General features: G+C 36.8%; 1 protein-coding gene across 1 annotated transcript; it reads right to left on the reverse strand.

Annotated features, from left to right (window-relative positions):
• Nucleotides 1-16,442: 16,442 nt before the first annotated feature.
• On the reverse strand, nucleotides 16,443-17,479 carry LOC137946952 (norbelladine synthase-like). Its single transcript, XM_068793240.1, has 2 exons — nucleotides 16,981-17,479; nucleotides 16,443-16,873 (listed from the first exon to the last, which is right to left on the reverse strand). Exons 1-2 carry the CDS (start codon nucleotides 17,162-17,164, stop codon nucleotides 16,581-16,583), a joined length of 477 nt encoding a protein of 158 aa, XP_068649341.1. The 5' UTR covers nucleotides 17,165-17,479; the 3' UTR covers nucleotides 16,443-16,580.
• Between the last annotated feature and the right edge of the window lie 227 nt (nucleotides 17,480-17,706).

Genomic DNA, 17,706 nt, shown 5'->3' on the forward strand with positions numbered 1-17,706 from the left:
TTGACGAGCTCCAGGTATAGTTCTCTCCTGAATTTGGGTTTAATCTTTCTCTTTTAAATTTTGGTTTGCATTGATCATACCGAAGCCAAGGGGAAAGGTTTGATTTACTATTTTTGAGTTCAATTAGAGGATGTAGCCTCTCCTACGTTCACAACAGCAAGAGGGAGCTTCTCTCCTTCATTCCGAGCAAGAGATTGGGATTCCTAAATCCCCAACCGAGTAGCAACCTCTAAAAGAGGTACCTTTAGCCTCTAATCCAGCAAGGCAAGATTAGGAACTCCTAATCCCACCTACGTGAACAGAAACACATTTTCAAGAGGGTCCCTACCCTCTCAGTCGTGGGCAGCAAAAGGGTTGAACCCCTTCCTAGCTGAGAACAGCAAGGGATCTCATCCCTTACCCGAGAAGGTCAAGAAAAGGAAACTCCTTTTCAATCTTACAGAGAACAGCTAAGAAAAAGAAGCTCCTTTTTATCCTTACAGAGAGCAACAACTCTATTATAGTGCTGGATTCACGAATCCCACACCGAGTTACTCGATCCATGGCTAGGGACCTTAACAACTTGGTATTAGAGCAGGGTAATATGGGGGAGCCCAGTAATGGTGAGTTAAAAGATTTGATGATCAGAGGGCTGCAGGCACATGAAGAAAAACAAGCAGAGAATGAAAGAAAGTTTGCCATAAATCATGGAGAAGTTGGAACAAATTCCAAATATAAATCTCCAAATTGATTGACTTTATGGAATGATGGGAAATATTACAGTTTGAAGCAATTCAACCCCGGAGAAAGGAGGAGAGGACAACTCATTCAACAGAGGGGGAGACCAGTTTATAGGGCGCACTACCCAGACGGGAAATTCAACCAAGGAGGAGGCACCGTACCAAGGTATACAAAACTTTACTTCCCTACTTTTAATGGGTCAGATGACCACTTGATTTGGTTACATAGGTGCGAAATGTTTTTTACCCATCAGAGAACATCGGAAATTGATAGGGTGGATCGGCCGCCTTCCACATGCTAGATGAGGCACAACTGTGGTTTCATCAAGTAAAGTTGGATAGATTGGAACTGGATTGGGAAGAGTTTAAGGAGTTATGCACTATCTGATTCGGTCCTCCAGCCCATAGTAACCCCTTGGGGGATTTGGTGTTGTTATGACAAACTGGCTTGGTGGAACTATATAAAAAACAGTTCCAAGAAAAATGTCACGAGCCAGTCGGATGGCTCGAGTAGACCAGCAAGTCAATTTATTTACGGCAGGCCTTGCTGAGGCATTAAGGTTAGAGGTGGAGCTCCACACACCTGCTGACTTAACTCGAGCAATGAATCTAGCTCGCGCATAGGAACTTCGACAAAAAATTCAAAATAGGAGACCAGCTTGGCAAGGGGACCGGAACACTTCCAATAGCTGGCAAGGGAGGCACAACACTAACCCTTAGTTAGCTTCTCCAGTAAGGAAAAGGACCAGAAATTATCTCAGTATTACCCCTACAATAGATACATGGCCCAGCAACCCGTCTACCCAGTTTATTCGAAAATTAACTAGTGGGGAGATGGCCGAGCGCAGGGCAAAGAACTTATGTTACAATTGTGATGAAACATACAGGGCAGGCCATCAATGTAAAAGGTTATTCTGGTTAGAGGTCGATGAAATTACATAACCACTACAACTTGATGATCCTATTGAGGAGGACCCCCCAGAAATATCTTCGCATGCCATTACAGGACAAAACTCTGCCAAAACTTTCCAAGTCCGCACTCGAGTGATGGACTAGGACCTTGTTAGCCTAGTGGATTCGGGAAGTACACATAATTTTCTCAGTTGGACTGCTGCTCAACACTTTCAACTATAGATACTTCCACACTCAACAACAAATGTTTCGGTTGCCAATGGAGAAAAAGTTCCCAGCTACAACATCAACAAAAAAGTTAAATTCTCAATCGGTACGACTTTCTTTCTTTCAGAATTTTTTGTCATACCTCTAGTTGGGTTTGATATGGTATTGGATATTAAATGGCTGCAAACATTAGGCCCTATTTTATGGGATTTTACTGCTTTACTATGAGTTTTGAAACAGACGGACAACAAGTATTATTACAGGGCAGTCACTTGGACAAGCTACATCACATTCATACGATTTACTCACAGGACAATCCAGACAACAATATAGAACATCTTCTAGATGAATTATTGGACTTGTTCCAAGAGCCCTCTGGGCTGCCTCCCTTGAGGCATTGTGACCATCAAATATGTTTAAAATAGGGATCATAAGTGGTGGTCGTTGGACCTTATCGGTACCCACATCTCCAAAAATATGAAATTGAAAGACAATGCCAAGCAATGCTACAACAAGGCCTTATTCGCAGTAGTCGTTCACCATTTTTGGCACCAATCCTCCTCATTAAAAAACATGACGGTACATGGTGATTTTGTGTCTATTATAGGGATTTGAATGCCTAAACTATGAAAGATAAGTTCCCTATTCCTATGATGGAGGAGCTTTTAGATGAATTGCATGGGTCTTATATATTCGCCAAATTGGACTTGCGCTCCAGATATCATCAGGTTCTTATGCTTCCAGATGACATCGAGAAAACTGCTTTTTGCACTCATCACGGCCACTTTGAATTTGTGGTCATGCCATTTGGGTTATCCAACGCCCCATCCACATTCCAAGCATTAATGAACGAGGTATTCCGCAACTATCTTCACAAATTTGTACTTGTTTTCTTTAATGACATACTCATTTATAGCCAGTCTGAGCATCAACATTATAGCATTTAAGATTGGTATTTGAATTGTTACGTGCCCATCAATTATATATAAAGAAATTGAAATGCTCATTTGAGACATCACATGTGCCTTATTTCAGCTATATTATTTCCCATGATGGGGTTATAGTGGATTCCGAGAAAATTCAGGCAATTGCCAATTGGCCGCAACCTATGAATACCTCTACTTTGAGAGGGTTATTGGGTTTGGCAGGATATTACAAAAAAAATATTAGGAACTATGGACCGATAGCAACACCATTGACAAATCTCCTCAAGAAAAATTCCTTTATTTGGAATGATCAAGCCACACAGTCCTTCTCCGATCTCAAATTAGCTCTTGCATGCACACCAGTTCTGCAACTTCCCAATTTTGAAGAGTTATTTGAGGTTGAGTGTGACATATCAGGTGGGGGCATTGGGCCGTTCTACAACATCAATTTCACCCAATTGCATATTTCAGTTGATAGCTGGTAGTACGACATCACAAATTGCCAGCATATGAATGGGAGTTAATCCAATTTGCCAAAGCTGTAAAACATTGGCGCCCATACTTATGGGGTTGGGCATTTCTTTTGTGTACTGATCATTACAACCTCAAATATTTACTGGAGCAGCGCCTCACAACTTCTCCTCAACAACACTAGATAAGTAAATTGATGGGATTCGACGTTATAGTGGAATATCGCGCAGGTAGGTTAAACAAGGCAGTCGATGCCTTGTCATGACGTTTGGAGACCCCACCGCTTCTATATGCTATCAGCCAGCCTCGTTTTCTTATTTTAGACTTGGTCAAGGAGGAAAATGCCAGCAATCCGGTTCTTCTCGATATGCACAAGAAAATTATAGAGGGGCCCATGGACTCTAGATGGACCATTCAGGATTCGCTTATTTATTACAACTTGCGATTATATATCCTACACACTTCGGATTTGGTTTCAGCCATCATCTCTGCATACCATGACAACACTCATGAAGGCATCCAGAAAATATTGCATCGCATTCGAGCGGATTTCTATTGGCAGGCTATGAAGACCTCCATTGCATCATATGTAACATCCTGTCCGGTGTGTCAACGTAACAAAGCCGAACACTTAAGTCCCGCGGGTCTTCTTCAACCTTTGGCGGTACCTACACAGGTGTGGGCCAATATTTCTATGGACTTCGTCAAAGGTCTTCCACTATCTTTCGGCAAGTCGATATTATTTGTGGTGGTGGATCGGTTCTCCAAGTATGCTCACTTTATTCCCATGGCTCACCCATATACATCATCCAGAGTAGATCAAATATTTCTCGAGCATATTGTTCGTTTGTTGGAAGATAGGCCCAAGCCCACACGACTATGGAACGCCCACAATATGGGCCCAATCACATAAGAAGTAGGACCCACTATTATTACCACAAGCTGACATCCTTTTCACATACATTGGAAGATCAAGAAGGACTCACAAAGACATCTTTATCTTATGGTCACGTCCTAGAAGAGTTCTAGTTTGAGTTATATTTATCTTTTATCTATATTGAGTTATTTAATTATGCTAGGACTTATCTTTTAAGTGTTAGAGTTTGTGTGTAATTGGGACAAAGATAGTTTTATTATAATTGGACTCTACTACCATTCTCTATTATAAATAGAGGTTCATGTACTCTAGTTATAATAAGTTAATGAAGTCAATGAAGTATTTCTTGTTGAATTTATGGAAAAGTGAAATACTTCATTGACATCAATAACTTGTTGTAATAAGAGTACATGAACCTCTATTTATAATAGAGCAATGTAGTAGAGTCCAATTACAATAAAACTACTCTTGTCCCAATTGCACCCAAACTCTAACACTTAAAGATAAGTCCTAACATAATAAAATAACACAATATAGATAAAAGACAAATATAACTCAAACTAAAACTCTTCTTTGACATGACCATAAGATCAGATACTTTTGTGAGTCCTTCTTGATCCTCTAACTGATGTGATAAGGATGCCAACTCATGGTAGTCATTGTGGGTCCTACTTGTTATGGGTTTGGGCCCATCTTGTGGGCCTTCCTTGGTCGTGTGGGCCTGAGCTTATCTTCCAACATTTCTCTTTTCCATAAATTCAACATGGTATTACAACAGGTTCTGTGAGTTAACGTAGTGAACTCACAGAGGTAATGTGATCCTTTTCATTAAACCCTAGGTCTACGTTCGAAGTTTTTTTTTCAGTCCCAACACCAGTAGATTGCTTTGTATTTTTCACCTCTATACAAAGCTTTTAATATTGAAAAATAGATATTGACAAAAATATATTTAAGTCTAATTTCCAAGGAAAAGTTATTTTTTCCAATCGGAGTTATCTACAGAGAGATATCAATATTTGATTGAGCGAAGGTCAGATTGCAAAAGAGGTTCAAGCAGCAGCGGAAAGCTTCAGCTTCCAAGGTATTTTATGCTATCAAGAACTAGATCTAATATGGACAAATATATATCAAAATAAATATCTGTAAGTCTATTCTTTTACCTATTCAACAAATTTTTTATCTGAGTTATCTACAATGAGAAATCGATATTTAAAGCATCAAATGTCAGATTGCAAAAGAGGTTCAAGCAGCAGCATAAAGCTTCAACTTTCGAGTTATTTTATGCTATCAACAAAGAGACTTGTTATAAAGAATTATATATCAGAAGAAATATATGTAAGTCTCTTTTCTTACCTATTCAAACAAAGTTCAGTATGAATTTTTTATAAGGAGATATTGATCTTGGAAGAGTCAATGGTCATTCTGGAAAAAAGGAGAAACAATACTTGGTTCGGACAAATGACAGAGACCGAAAAATATTAGATTATTTATCTTCTGATAATTATATTTTATGAAAAGAAGTTATACTTGGATAAAATTTATTTAAGTCTAATTTCATAAGGAGAAAATTTCATTTCAATCTGATCTATATTGAAAGATATATTTGAATTGGAAGAATCAAAGGTCATGCTGGTATTATGTTGCATTGAAAAATCTGAATTTAAGCCCATTGTTTTGCATCTCTTTTTGAGTTGCTATATTAGAAAAATATCTCACTTCTCTCTAGTTTTGGGGTTATTTATACATCTCTATTATTTTGGTTTATTGCTGCATCTACGATATTTGGTTCAAGCTGGGATCACTGCCATTACCTCCCAGCTTGAGGGAGGGATGTAGAAGAAGTACAAGAAAGAGGTATTTTATTCCATATGTTGTGGATAAGTTTATGTGACCAAAATATTCAAGAAATGGGGAGCACGAAAGATGAAGCTTATGCATCTAAGAAAAATATTTATATCGGATTATAATTATTTCATGGGTCCTTCTACAAGATTTATTATTTTGGTTCATGATACATGTGTTGGAAGATGGTCGTGTTACATTATAACTGTTGCTATTATGTATATTTGGATGAGACATTATTATTGAAGAAGAGGTGGCCTTAGTACCTTTTCTCATACCATAATTTATTTTAATCTAAAAAATGTCACGGTTGGGACACCATGATAAATTTAACTCTAAAAAATATCATGGTTGGGATACCATGAGAGTCGGTGTCCGCATTGGGACACCATTATAAATAAACCCACTACCCCCTCCCCCCCCCCCCCCCCCCATAATGGCTTTTATTACTCCTACCACTTGAGAGTCGTTGTCCTATGGAGGGACACAGTGGTGGACACTTCAGAGCAATATCAATAGACCACACACTACCTACAGAAGATGGAGTGTGCCCTACATCCAGCATTAGGACTGGAATATGGAGCAATGTCTTACCGGCTATGAGTTATTTTTACTCTCACTTATATTATACCAGCAGCGCCTCATGGAAGGACGCAACAGTGTGAGGGGGAGTGTTGGAAGATGAAGGCTTATTGGAAGATGTGCCATTTTATACAAAAAAATTTTATACATCATTTGTAGCACGCTGGGAGTTCATGTTGTTCTCTCACCCCCAACTTGATGGGGAGTGTTGGAAGATAGGTCCAAGCCCACACAACGAAGGAAGACCCACAAGATGGGCCCAAGCACATAAGAAGTAGGACCCACCATTATTACCACAAGCTGACATCCTTATCACATAAGTTGGAATATCAAGAAGGACTCACAAAGGCATCTTTATCTTATGGTCACGTCCTAGAAGAGTTCTAGTTTGAGTTGTGTTTGTCTTTTATCTATATTGAGTTATATAATTATGTTAGGACTTGTCATTAAGTGTTAGAGTTTAGGTGTAATTGGGACAAAGTTACTTTTATTGTAATTGGACTCTACTACCTTCCTCTATTATAAATAGGGGTTCATGTACTTTGATTATATTAAGTCAATAAAGTATTTCTCTTTTCCATAAATTCAACATTGTTTACATGGTATTCTAGAATCGATTGTCAATGATCGTGATGCGGTCTTTACCAACACTTTTTGGCGTGAACTGTTTCATCTATGCGACACCAAATTGAAGTTCTCAACATCATATCATCTTCAAATAGACAACCAAATAGAGGTAGTTAACCACACTGTGGAAATGTATCTCCGATGTCTAGTAGGCGATCGTCCTAAAAACTAGGTCTAATGGCTACCGTGGGCGGAATATTGTTACAACACTTCGTTCCACACCGCTTTACAGTCTACTCCCTTCAGCATTCTATATGGCAAAGGTCCTCCTCGACTTCTCTCGTATACTCCGGGGTCCACCCACGTGGACTCTATTGATCAAGCACTCATTGAACGGGACCAGGTGCTACATAATATTTTGAATCACCTCCTCAAAGCACGAGTTCGTATGAAGGACTTCTACGACAAGGGACACCGGGATATCGCATACAAGGACGGTGACCATGTCTGGTTACGACTCCATCCTTACCGTCAACACTCACTAGCGGGCCAATAACGTCATAAACTTTCTCCAAAGTTCTTTGGACCTTTCTCTATTATTCGGAAAATCGGGCCAGTCGCCTATCAATTGCAACTTCCCGTAACAACTAATCTTCATGACGTGTTCCATGTATCCATACTTAAACCCTTTAAGGGTCTACCTCCTTCGGCAATCCTATCCCTTCCTCCAGTGGACAATGGATCATGATTGATGTAATTAGGGATATTCAAGATCCTATCTTATCTCTAAATATGTAATAAAAATAGTATAAATAGGGGTCTTGGTTGAAGGGTTCAATCAAGCTCTCTACTTCTCAACTCATGAAGAATCTCTCTCTAGCCTAAACTCTTTTTCTCTCTTTTCTCTTCTCTCCTCTCTACCCGACCTCTCTCTCTCACTTTGCTCTTTTTCTCCTCCCTCTCTCATCTTGCTCGAGGTTTCAATCATAGGGTCTTAAATTCAACATGGTATTAGAGCATCAAATTTAGGATCGCCAAGTCAAAATAATGCTCTAAGAAGTTATGATCAAAGCTACTCATAGAAGGTTCTATGTGAAGCAAGATTGAAGCTTGTGAGATAAGTTCTTCATTGTTATTATTATTACTTCATGCTCTTGGTTTTAGGATCTTTAGAAGATGGTTCAGAGATAATTTTATTATTGTCTTCATCTTATGAAATTATTGAGATTTATGCATCTCAGATTAGAAGAAATTTACCAAGGCAGTTTTGTCGGTTTGCAAGTTCTTGGTTGAAAATCGGTTTATATTGAGATTTTTTGCATAAAAGGTTATAATTTTGTGGTAACAAGATTTTTCTCATGAATAAAATTGTTCTTGAGAATATTATGAGTGGTTTTTTATCCACTTGATTTCAGATATCTAATTACTTAGCTTCTATGCTAAGCTTTACCATTAACCGAGTTGTTTGGATAACTCTACTCGATTTTGTGCTTTTTTGGAGAATTTTTTGAGAGGCACGAGGTGGCTGATTGTTCTTGAAAAATCATGCATAAAATATTATGTTTTACATAAAAGGAATTAAGCACAAAATACGAATGGAAGTGGCAAGTTGACGCCAATCCATTTGAGGAAAGATTGTTATTTTTGAAGATCTTATTATATCTTTTTTATTAAACCTGATTTTGTTTTATTTTAGATCAATTATATCTTGCCTAATTCATGAGTAACTGAATATATACTGGTTTATCCCAAGCTGGAATTAAATATATTTTTGGAATAATCTTGGAAAAATCTAATTCGGAATTGCTACCTTACATTACTTGATCTCATGCTTATATATCGATTTTTGTTGTTCTCTACAAGGAAGACTAGAGAATTAATTATATAATTTTTTGGCCAGAAATTTGACTGGCCTAAGAGGGTTCCCTCCTTGCCTAAAGACTTGATAAACTCGCGTTCTCCTCTCATCTACCCGAGCTAGCCTCGGGGGAGTGTGTGGAGATATGATGTAATTTCAGTGTCATTAATGTAATTAGTATATATTTTATGTCTTTTCTTCACTCTTACTAAGGAGAAGGTATAATAATAATATTGGTACTTTTATCATTTATAAATAGATCTTAAGGGGGAGGGTTTGGACTAAGTCCATAAGCCTCTTCTTCCTCTTTTTTTCCCAACGTGTGTTCTCTTCATTTCCAAAGACGTAAACTATGGAGTCCTGAAAATCAACTTAGCTCTAGTTGGCCCTTTCAATATAGATTGAAAAGGTTCTAGATGAACCCTTCACAAATTGAAATTAAAAGAAAAGAAAATTTACACCCTTTACTTGGAAAAATCCTTCTCCTTGAGAAATCCAAGCTTTTACTTCTTTAACAACACAATATGGAGTCAGGGAGCTTCTCTAGAATACAATGCAAGGAAATAAATGGAAAGAGTAGTTGAATTTTCAAGGATGATGCTCACTCTTTCACTCTAATTCACTTTTTGAGAAGTTTTTCAATTTGGAGGATAAAAGCTAAAAAAATTTGTTTATAAATGCTCATTAACTTTTCAATGTATGCTTTAGTGAAGTATATATAAGTTCCTCAAGCCAAACTAGCCCTTTTCTACCCATTTTCAAAAAATAGTACATTGATTGATCGATCTATCGATCATAACGATTCTTTTAGTGTCAGAATGTGACTTACTAATCGATCAATATGTTACTTTTTGTCCTAAAAAATTAAGTTGATCGATCATTACTAAGGGATGATCAATTAATCAGAATTCCCTCTTGCTATGCAATGCAAGTATGATCGATAGGTGAACTTCCTAAGATCGATCAGTTTTATGTCCCTGACTGGCAATATTTTTGTCTCATCAATCAATCTGTTAAGATGATCTATCATTCTATTTAAAATTTGCTTGCTTGAACAATATTGATCTAACAATCCAAATGGGATGATTAATCATGCATTATAGCATGATTTGACCTTATTTTGGATGATTGATCAATCGAATGTGGTTAATCAATCATGTTTTTTAGTCTTGACCTGCACATTCCTGGATGATCAGAGGTTCATTGATCATTCCTATGCCAGTTCAACTAAATTGACTTTAAAAGCATGCGAAAGATATTGTCTAAGTGCTCTAATATGTTCTAATGGATATATTTGATGTTCCTAAACATGTTTATATGCAAAGTATGACCTAAAGCTCCATAGTCACTATTGTACTAAAAGAAGTGAGTTAAGAATTCTCTCTTACATTTGTGATTAAGTTTTGACATATAACTTTTACACTTAAACACTTATCTTCTCGTTGTCTTCTTCCTTGTGAGTTCTTCTTCAAGATACATTCTTCAATGTTGCTTGAGGTCTTGAGTAGGCTTGATCGTTTTGAAGCGACCTTGAGATGCATTGACTCTTGAAGGTAGAGTATCTGAAATACTTAATTTTATAAATTATCGGATCAATTAAGTTTTGTTATAATAAAAAAAAATAAGGGAGTCAACCTATGTCAACATATCCAATATTTCTATCCACGTAGGGACAATGCAGCCATATTATTTTAACCAATCCTTTGTGGCCAACATGGCTTAACTCATGACACAACTTGGACTTCTAATAGGGAGGAGGTTTCCTCAACATCTATTTCTTCCTATTCCATATATCCTATAACTTGACTGCCAATTGATCCTACACAATATGTGTACAAAAGCCAAATAAGAAATTCATGGTTGAGTAGGACAACAAAAAAACACTTTACTTCTTCTTTATGTTTTTTTTGTCTTTTTCTAAAAAGCTCCCACATAGGGTGGCTTCGAACTAAGCCGGCTCGCGAGCGGCTCAAGTTCGGCTCAGTTCGATTCATTATATCTCGAGCTCGAGCAGAGTTCAAGATCAGAAATTGGCTCGTTTAGATTAACGCGCGGAGCTCGAGCAGAGCCAGGTTCGGCTCATCGGTTTGCGAGCCGACTCGTTAATTTAACTAGCGGCGATTTGGGAATCGGGGGGATTTGGAAAAATTTTGGGAAAGAGAGTCCTGTCTCTTCCATTCCATCTTGCCGCCTGTGAAACCCATACATCTCTGTCATTTCCATGCCGTTTCAGCATGATTTTCTCGCATAAATCGTTGTCCATCGGCGGGTATTCATGGGAAATGGGGGATTTTGGTCTTCAAATCCCTCGTTCTCCCTCTCCCTCTTCGATTCCTCAATCTCTGTCAAAGACTTCAATTTTTTCGTCTACGATTTCTTTCTCTGTGATTTCTTCCTCTTCTATCTTCTTCCACTTCGATTTCTTCATCCGAAGTTCTTCCTCGCCGACGAACTAAAGCGACAGTCCGACAGGAGGTAAGATTTTTATTTAATGTTTTTTTTTGTGTCATCGACCTAACCCTACAAAATCTCTAACTCTCGCTTCGTTTCAGCAGTGCTCTTTCATTCTTGGAAAGGTTTTAGAGATATCCCCGAACGACGAACACTCTCTGTTTCTGTAAGTGTTGATTTTTTTTTCATTTTTATCTTCTGTACATTTTCTTCATCTGCAATTTTGGTGTTGATTTTTTTATCTTTTGTACGTTTTCTTCCTCTGCGATTTTGGTGTTGATTTTTTTTTGTATGTTTTCTTCCTCTACAATTTCGGTGTTGCTTTTTTTTATTTTTTATCTTTTGTACGTTTTCTTCCTTTGCGATTTTGGTGTTGATTTTTTTTTTCATTTTTATCTTCAATACGTTTTCTTCCTCTGCGATTTCGGTGTTGATTCAAGAAAAACATAGCAATGATCTTTTGATCAATATTTGAATGATTTGATTATGATGTTGTTCATATTTCAAAATTTTTCCAGCCGAACTCTTCCTATTCCTAAATATAATACTCGATTTCGATGAACCTGCTCTTACCATAATTATGGATATTACAATGAGGAGCAACCAACTCCTATTTTGTTATTTGTTTTTCCCTCTTGACTGTTCAAAGAGGAAGTATTGCTATTTCCCCATTATATTATGGTCTAATACCACTATCACTGTGGCCCATAAAACAACCATAATAATTAAATTGTTGTTCACCAAAAACAAACTCTTTTTTATGCATATGGAACTCAACCCAATTCTATTATGTTAGACTATTAGCAAGTCTAGTAAGCAAGTATTCATCATACATATCATAACAGAACATTTCAGAATACAGTACATAATTTTTATTTTTAGACCCAATATTTCATTGAATTGATATGTTGATTACAGACGGATGTAAATTATCTCTTTTTTTCAATCAATTTTTATCCTTCCTCTTCGTTTTCTTCATCTGAAGTTCTTCCTCGCTGAAGAGACGAAAGACACGGTCCAACGGGAGTAAGATTTTTATTTAATGTTCTATTTTTTTCGTTGCCGACCTAACCCTACAAAATCTCTAACTCTCGCTTCGTTTTAGCAGTGCTCCTTCATTCTTGGAAAGGCTTTTGGAGATATCCTCGAATAGCGAACACTCTTTCTGTTTCTGTAAGTGTTAATTTTTTTATTTTTTATCATTAATTATTGGTATTGAGGTTGAATTTCATCAGAATATTAGAAAAGAATGTTGGTGTGCTTATTTCCTTCTCTTAGAATTTTTAAATTTGTATATAAAAAAAGGATCAGTATATTGGACTGGAAACTATTGGGTGTATGGCTACAGGCTCGAAGAGACCCTGCTGCATTGAAAGACAAGGGTCGTTCCCGATTGTCACAATGTCACGTACCTTCCACTAAGAATAGACAAGTTTGATAAAATAAGATTAAGCCTAATAATAGACTCCTTAAAAATAGGGAGAGAGAGCGAGCGAGAGAGAGAGAGAGAGAGAGAGAGAGAGAGAGAGAGAGAGAGAGAGAGAGAGAGAGAGAGAGAGAGAGAGAGAGAGAGAGAGAGAGAGAGAGAGAGAGAGAGAGAGAGAGAGAGAGAGAGAGAGACATTGAAAAATAAATCATCCAGAAATAACAGAATAATGACTACCTCATATATTGTTTTTAGAGATATAAGAAAGTTAAAGGCTAGGGGTATTTGGGTAATTTTATAAGAATGTTAAAGGTTAGGGATATTTGGGTAATTTTATTTTAGGATATTGTATTCAGAAGTTGTTGTTAATGTAGAAACCTACCTAAGGAGGTACATATAAGTTCCTACTTCAACACTTTTGAATCTTTTGATAATCTTGCTTTGTCTTTTCCTATCAATGTCATTAAAGTGTTCCCCCCTAGAATTGTTAATCTTGGTAGGCATTGATCTCCTTATTGTTGATAAGTGTCTTAAATTATGTGTAGGATTTTTGTTGTTTCTGATTGTTTTCTTTTCTTTATGTTTTTAGTTTGTAATTTTGTTTTTTTGTAGAAGTAAGAATGTCAACACCTCCTCAATTGACATCAATAATTAACACTTGTTCTAGTGTCGCCATAAATAGTGACTCAACTCCACCAGAGTCACTACCCTCTGTTATAGAAGTGGGCTCAGATGAAATTACCATAAATGAGGATGAAGATGACTCTACCCATACTTTAAAAAGACAAAAAAAGTCTCATGTGTGGTTGGAATTCAAAAAAGTATCACTTAATGGTACAAAAAAGGCTCAATGTGTTCATTGTAAATCTATTTGAGTGTTATTAGTAGTGGAGTGACCACACATATGAGTCGACATTTGAAAAATTGCCTTAGTAGAAAAGTGGCAATGAGAAAACAAAAAACTTTAAACTTTCAACCAGTTAGAGTGGGGTCTAATGTTGATCAGAGTCCATTTGGACTTCCTTTTATGAATTTTAGAGGAAAATATGATCAAGCTAAAATGAGAGTACTCATTGCTCATCGGATTCTTATGCATGAACATTCATTCATGATAGTAGAAGAGGAGGGATTTAATTTTGTAATGAAGATGGAAAATATGAATTATGAAAAAATATCCCGTAAGACCATTAAGAAGGAGTGTATGGAGGTGTATGAGGCAACGAAAAAGAAATTGAAAATTTTGAAAATATTCAGTCTTACCACGGATCTTTGGAAGTTCCAAAATCAAAAGATTAAATACATGGTTATTACTGGGCATTTTATTGACAGTAATTGGAAGCTACAAAAACGAGTCTTGTATTTTGAGCATGTTCCTCCTCCTATTCGTGGCGTTGATATAGCAGATGCTATTTACAAGTGTTTGAAAGAGTGGGAAATCGAAAATAAAGTTTTTAGCATTTCAGTTGATAATGCTGCATATAATGATGTTTGTATGAGAGTTTTGAAATAAGATTTTTCAAGGAAAAAAATTTTGGTTTGTGGTGGAAAGTTGTTTCATGTGCGTTGTTGTGCTCATATTTTGAACTTATTAGTCCAAGATGGTCTTGTTTAGATTAAGGATATCATAGATAATGTGCGTGAGAGTGTCAAACTCATAAATCTGTCTGAAGCTAGACTTCGCACTTTTTCTGAAATTGTACAACAACTAGAACTTAGTGAAAAGAGGTTGGTTATTGATTGTCCAACTGGTTGGAACTCCACTTATGACATATTGTCTTCTGCATTAAAATTCAAAGATGCATTCTCTAGATTTAAAGTTAGAGAACCAACGTATGATTGTTTGCCAAGTCTTGATGAATGGGAAAAGGTTGACATGGTGTGTGAGAGTTTAGACGTTTTTAATGCAATTACTAATATAATTTCTGGGAGTGACTACCCTATTTCTAATTTGTACCTTAGTGAGGTATATTGGGTAAAAGAAGTTCTGAATTTTCATTCTACAAATGAAAATATTTTCATTAGGACAATGGTTAGTAGAATGAAAGAGAAATTTGAGAAGTATTGGGGTGAATGCAATTTATTGATGGTTGTTGCTTCAGTTTTGGATCCAAGGGTCAAATTAAGGTTGATTGAAATGTGTTTTCCAGAGATATATTCTAAGGAGGAAGGTACAATGAATATAAATTTAGTTCGACGCACCTTATATGAGATCTACGATGAATATGTATCCTTATATAATGTGGATATTAGAAATAAAGAGATTTCTTCAAGTACTAGCTCTATGGGTGTTTCCACAAGTCGTAGGTCTTCATCAAGTTCAGGTTGGTCAAAGTTACTGAATTATGTGAAACAAGTGGATGTAGTTAATTCACCAAGGTCAGAATTGGAAATTTATCTTGAAGAAGGTGTATATAGTTGTGAGGGAACTTTACAATATGATTTTGATGTTTTAGAATGGTGGAAAGTGAATCATATGAAATTTCGAGTATTATCTAAGATGACAACAAACATCCTTGTAATTCGCATATCCACAGTAGCTTCAAAGTCTATATTTAGTATTGGTGGTAGAGTAATAGGCTCATATCGTTCTTCCTTGGCACCAAATACAGCTCAAGCTTTGATTTGTGGCAATGATTGGGTTTAGGCTCTTCACGGTGTAAAGAAAAATCAAAAGGTGAATTTCTTTGATTAATTATTTATTATGATATGTTTTAGTATATTTTTTAGTTTTATTTATTAAAATTTTATTTTATGATTACAGCCTGAAAAGAAGAGTGTAGAGATAATGCTACTAGCTACATGATTTTTCATGTTTTTCTCATCATGGTAATTTTAATATTTTTAACGACATTAAGTAACAAGTAGTGGAGGAGTATTTTTTTATCTGATAATAACTAATTTTTTTTTTTTTTTTTTGTCATAGGTGGAGATTTTGCTCATGCATGGACGTATATTATTTTCTAGCATGAAGAGAAACAACTATAATATGTAAATTTATAACGGATTTATAGTTTTTATTTGGGTGATTGTAAATTGATAATGATATTTCATTTAATTTTGTTGTGTTTGATTATTGTTTGGAGTTTATTCATAATGTTATGTAGTGTATGAGTATTTAGACTATTTTATGGAGTGTATAAATAATTTTATGGAGTGTTTATGGAATGTATAGACAATTTTATGGAGTATTTATGGAGTGTTTATACAGGTATTATGTATATAGATTATGCCTAATTTTAAGTAGAGGTCATGTCCAATCTTATACATGTATTATATATAAACGTTATGTCCAATTTTATGTAGAGGTCATGCCCAATTTTATATAAAATGTATGTATATTTTTATATATAATTTATTTGATATATATTTTTTGAAAAGTTTTAAATATATATTGAAGCTCGAGCTCAGCTCGAACTCGGTTAAAATTTTATGGTTCAAGCTCGAAAACAATTTTAGGCTTAATACGAGGTTCAGTTTGAAACTCGGCTCAAAATATTTAAATCAAACTCGGCTCAAACATAGGTAGGTTCTGGAAAGCACTATAATTTCTTGGCCAATTTAAAGATGTTACGGAAACAACATGAATAACTCAAAACAACTCACAGTTTATTATTAAAATTATTATTCAGAAGAAAACAGAAACGGGATGCTTGTAATAGCTCGATGCCAACTAATAAAATCGATCTGCATCGATTTGTTAAACATGTCTCTTACATAATCATTTTCTGTCCGACTGTTATCTTCAAGCGTCGTTCTTCTTCTGAATAAGATGCTGTTCCACTGCTTTTGCTAGTACTTCCAGCACCGCCGTACTGACAAATGAAGCATTGGAGGCCTTTTCATCGTCAATTTCGTAGTCGATAGTTGATTTAATAATGGAGGAAGTAGCATCTTTCTCCAGGATCTGGAACGTGACACGGTACAGGCTGAAACCAAGTTCCTGAAATCCCCCTTCCACGGCGTCTGCAGATTTCACTCTCGTCTCGTCGTCGACTACGATGAACTTCTCCTTGTAGTGACGAACTCCAGGTGTACCTGAGTAATTAATTCATCAGTGGCAGTGGCACATTAGAAGTGACAGCGAAGAACGAATTTCGAGAATTTTGGTTTGAAATCTCGAGAGGATGGAGTTAGGGGTTTACCTTCGACAAAAGTGATGTCAAGAACGCTACCGGCTTTTCCATCACCCTCGACGACATCTATCTTCTCGACGAACTCAGAGAGAAAATGGCGGACAACATAAGCCAGCTCCAATGTGCCGTAACATTCCCAAACCCTCTTTGCCGTTTCGCGGATCTCTACCTCGTTGACAAGATGGCCGTGCATCTTTGTCTTTTTCTCTTACTCTCTAAATCTGTGCCTCAGCCAATAGGCCTCTGCTCTATATATAGCAGATTGGATACCGATACTATCAGGTATTGGATCTGTTTTAAAATGTGGCTGGCTACTATAATTGCGACACGTATCGGAAGGTTTTCATTTTCCAATGATGGCTGCCGACCGAAGCAAGAAAGGCCTTCGTTCCTCAACAATGGCTGCCGAAAGCATATTCTATATAATTCGACGACTTGGGCTTATTCAGCCCGACGGTAAGGCGTCGGCCATCCTAATAGTCGTGTTACTTGGAGCTCGCACGCCGAAGTTACCCTCCACACCCTAAATTCCTTAGGTCTTCGTTCTGCGATAATGGCTGGCGACCGAAGTAAAAGATTTGGCAAGGTCTTCCTTCCTCAATAATGGCTGGCGAACGCAGTCGGTCAAGTGGAGGCCTAATTTGACCCGACAGTAATTACCCAACACTAAAGCCGTCGCCCCCATCTTGCTCTTAAAGAAAATTATTCCCTTCGGCCGCTAGCACATCCTAATAG

Source organism: Aristolochia californica, unplaced genomic scaffold (genome assembly GCF_029961685.1).
Source record: "Aristolochia californica isolate CCGP_79_NKW_82.1479 unplaced genomic scaffold, dmAriCali1.0.hap1 SCAF_12, whole genome shotgun sequence".
In the NCBI taxonomy this organism is placed as follows: domain Eukaryota; kingdom Viridiplantae; phylum Streptophyta; class Magnoliopsida; order Piperales; family Aristolochiaceae; genus Aristolochia; species Aristolochia californica.